We start from the raw sequence: 1533 nt of genomic DNA, 5'->3' as shown, positions 1-1533 counted from the left end.
ACAGATCATTTTCTCGGGGAGCCTGAGGTCTATGGGGAGCTGTCTGTTGCTACTCTAAGTGTGGCCACAGGCCCCAAGTTGACTGGGCTTCCTTCCACCAGCAGCCACATTTGCGGCCTCTGAGCCCCTGTCTGCTACACGACATTCGTGCTCCTGCCTACTATCGATCAGCGATGCTCACCGAGACCACGTGCACCAACAGGACAGATGTAAGCAGGTGCACCTTCGTGGGCAGGTGACTGAATACAAGAGGCTAGAGAGGGTCCTTTACAGAACGAAACACGTGAAACTCTTAGTCACTCAGTCGCATCCCATTCTTGGCGACCCCCGGGGAGTGTGGCCCACCAGGCTGCTCTGTGTGATTCTCCAGGTCAGAATACTGGAGTGGGTGGCCATTCCCTTCTCCAGGGGATCTTCCCAACCAAAGATCCCCTGGAGTAGTCTGAAATGATAATATCTCCGGTCGTAACAACAAGCAAGAAATGTCACTGCCATCTGTGACTTCCAGCCTCCAAATGTTAAGTGAGTTAAGTGAAAGCAGCTCAGTCCTGTCCCACTGTGTGCGACCCCACGGACTGTAGCCCGCCAGGCTCCTCTGTCCATGGGATTCTCCAGCCAAGAATACTGGAGTGGGTGGCCATTCCCTTCTCCAGGGGATCTTCCCAACCCAGGGATCGAACCCAGGTCTCCCCCATTGCAAGTGGATTCTTTACCATCTAAGCCACCAGGGAAGCTCCTCCCCAGCCCTCTATACAGAATGCTGCTGCTGCTGCTAAGTCGCTTCAGTTGTGTCCGACTCTGTGCAACCGAATTACAGCAAATTCACCCCCTCAGCTAAATACATAACAGAAGGCCTCCTGTGTAAACACATATCCTCCGTAGCCTCAGCTTTCACCTCTCTGTAACAAGCCTCTGCACCTCAGCACTAGTGACCTTTGGCCTTGGACTGCTGTTTGTTGGGGTGGGGGGTCGTCCTGTGCCTCATAGGTTGATGAGCACCATCCCTGACCTCCACTCACCCAGGGGTGACAACTAGAAGAGTCTCCGACATTGCCAAGTGTCCCAAGGGCAGACAGCAGAGAAAAAGCCCCATGGGCATTGCTAGAAACATGGCCTTTCCCTCTTTGCCCAACTGACGTCACGGGCCCCAGAATGGTTAGAACCGCACTCAGGGAAGGACAGGGGCGGAGGTGGGTGGGGTGGTGTACTCACCTCTCCTCCGCCGTCCTGGGCGAGGGCCCCTTGGGCAGCAGCTTCCTCCGTTGCTGTGCGCCTTCCAGGAGGTGCTCGTCTTTGGGGAAGATGCCCTCCATGAGGTCCATGGTGGTTCTCATCCTCACGCCGGGGTCCAGGATGTCCGCCAGCGACTTATCCCTGCCCGCGATCTCTCGGGCCAGCTCCTCTGACTTGAGGTCGTCGGCGGTCCTGTCTTTGGCCTTCAGGTAGCTGAGCGAGGGAGGGGAGGCGTGGCATTCCTTGGCGGGTGGCCCTAGGGCGCTGGTGGCGGGCTGGGGGTCGGCCCCCCGGGGGGTG

The 1533-nt window shown here is 57.4% G+C and overlaps 1 protein-coding gene across 1 annotated transcript in view; it reads right to left on the bottom strand.

Moving 5' to 3' along the window:
- Nucleotides 1-1533, bottom strand: part of SHROOM2 (shroom family member 2) — a 97411-nt gene that overhangs the window by 12987 nt on the left and 82891 nt on the right. Inside the window, exon 7 of the mRNA XM_010829908.1 lies at nucleotides 1213-1436. Within this exon, the coding sequence (XP_010828210.1) occupies nucleotides 1213-1436 (224 nt within the window). The remainder of the gene's footprint in view (nucleotides 1-1212; nucleotides 1437-1533) is intronic.

The sequence above is a fragment of the Bison bison genome, unplaced genomic scaffold (assembly GCF_000754665.1).
Source record: "Bison bison bison isolate TAMUID 2011002044 unplaced genomic scaffold, Bison_UMD1.0 scf7180017864512, whole genome shotgun sequence".
NCBI classification, from domain to species: domain Eukaryota; kingdom Metazoa; phylum Chordata; class Mammalia; order Artiodactyla; family Bovidae; genus Bison; species Bison bison.
The sequence above is the reverse complement of the archived record's forward strand: the minus strand, read 5'-3'. Positions and strand labels throughout refer to the sequence as shown.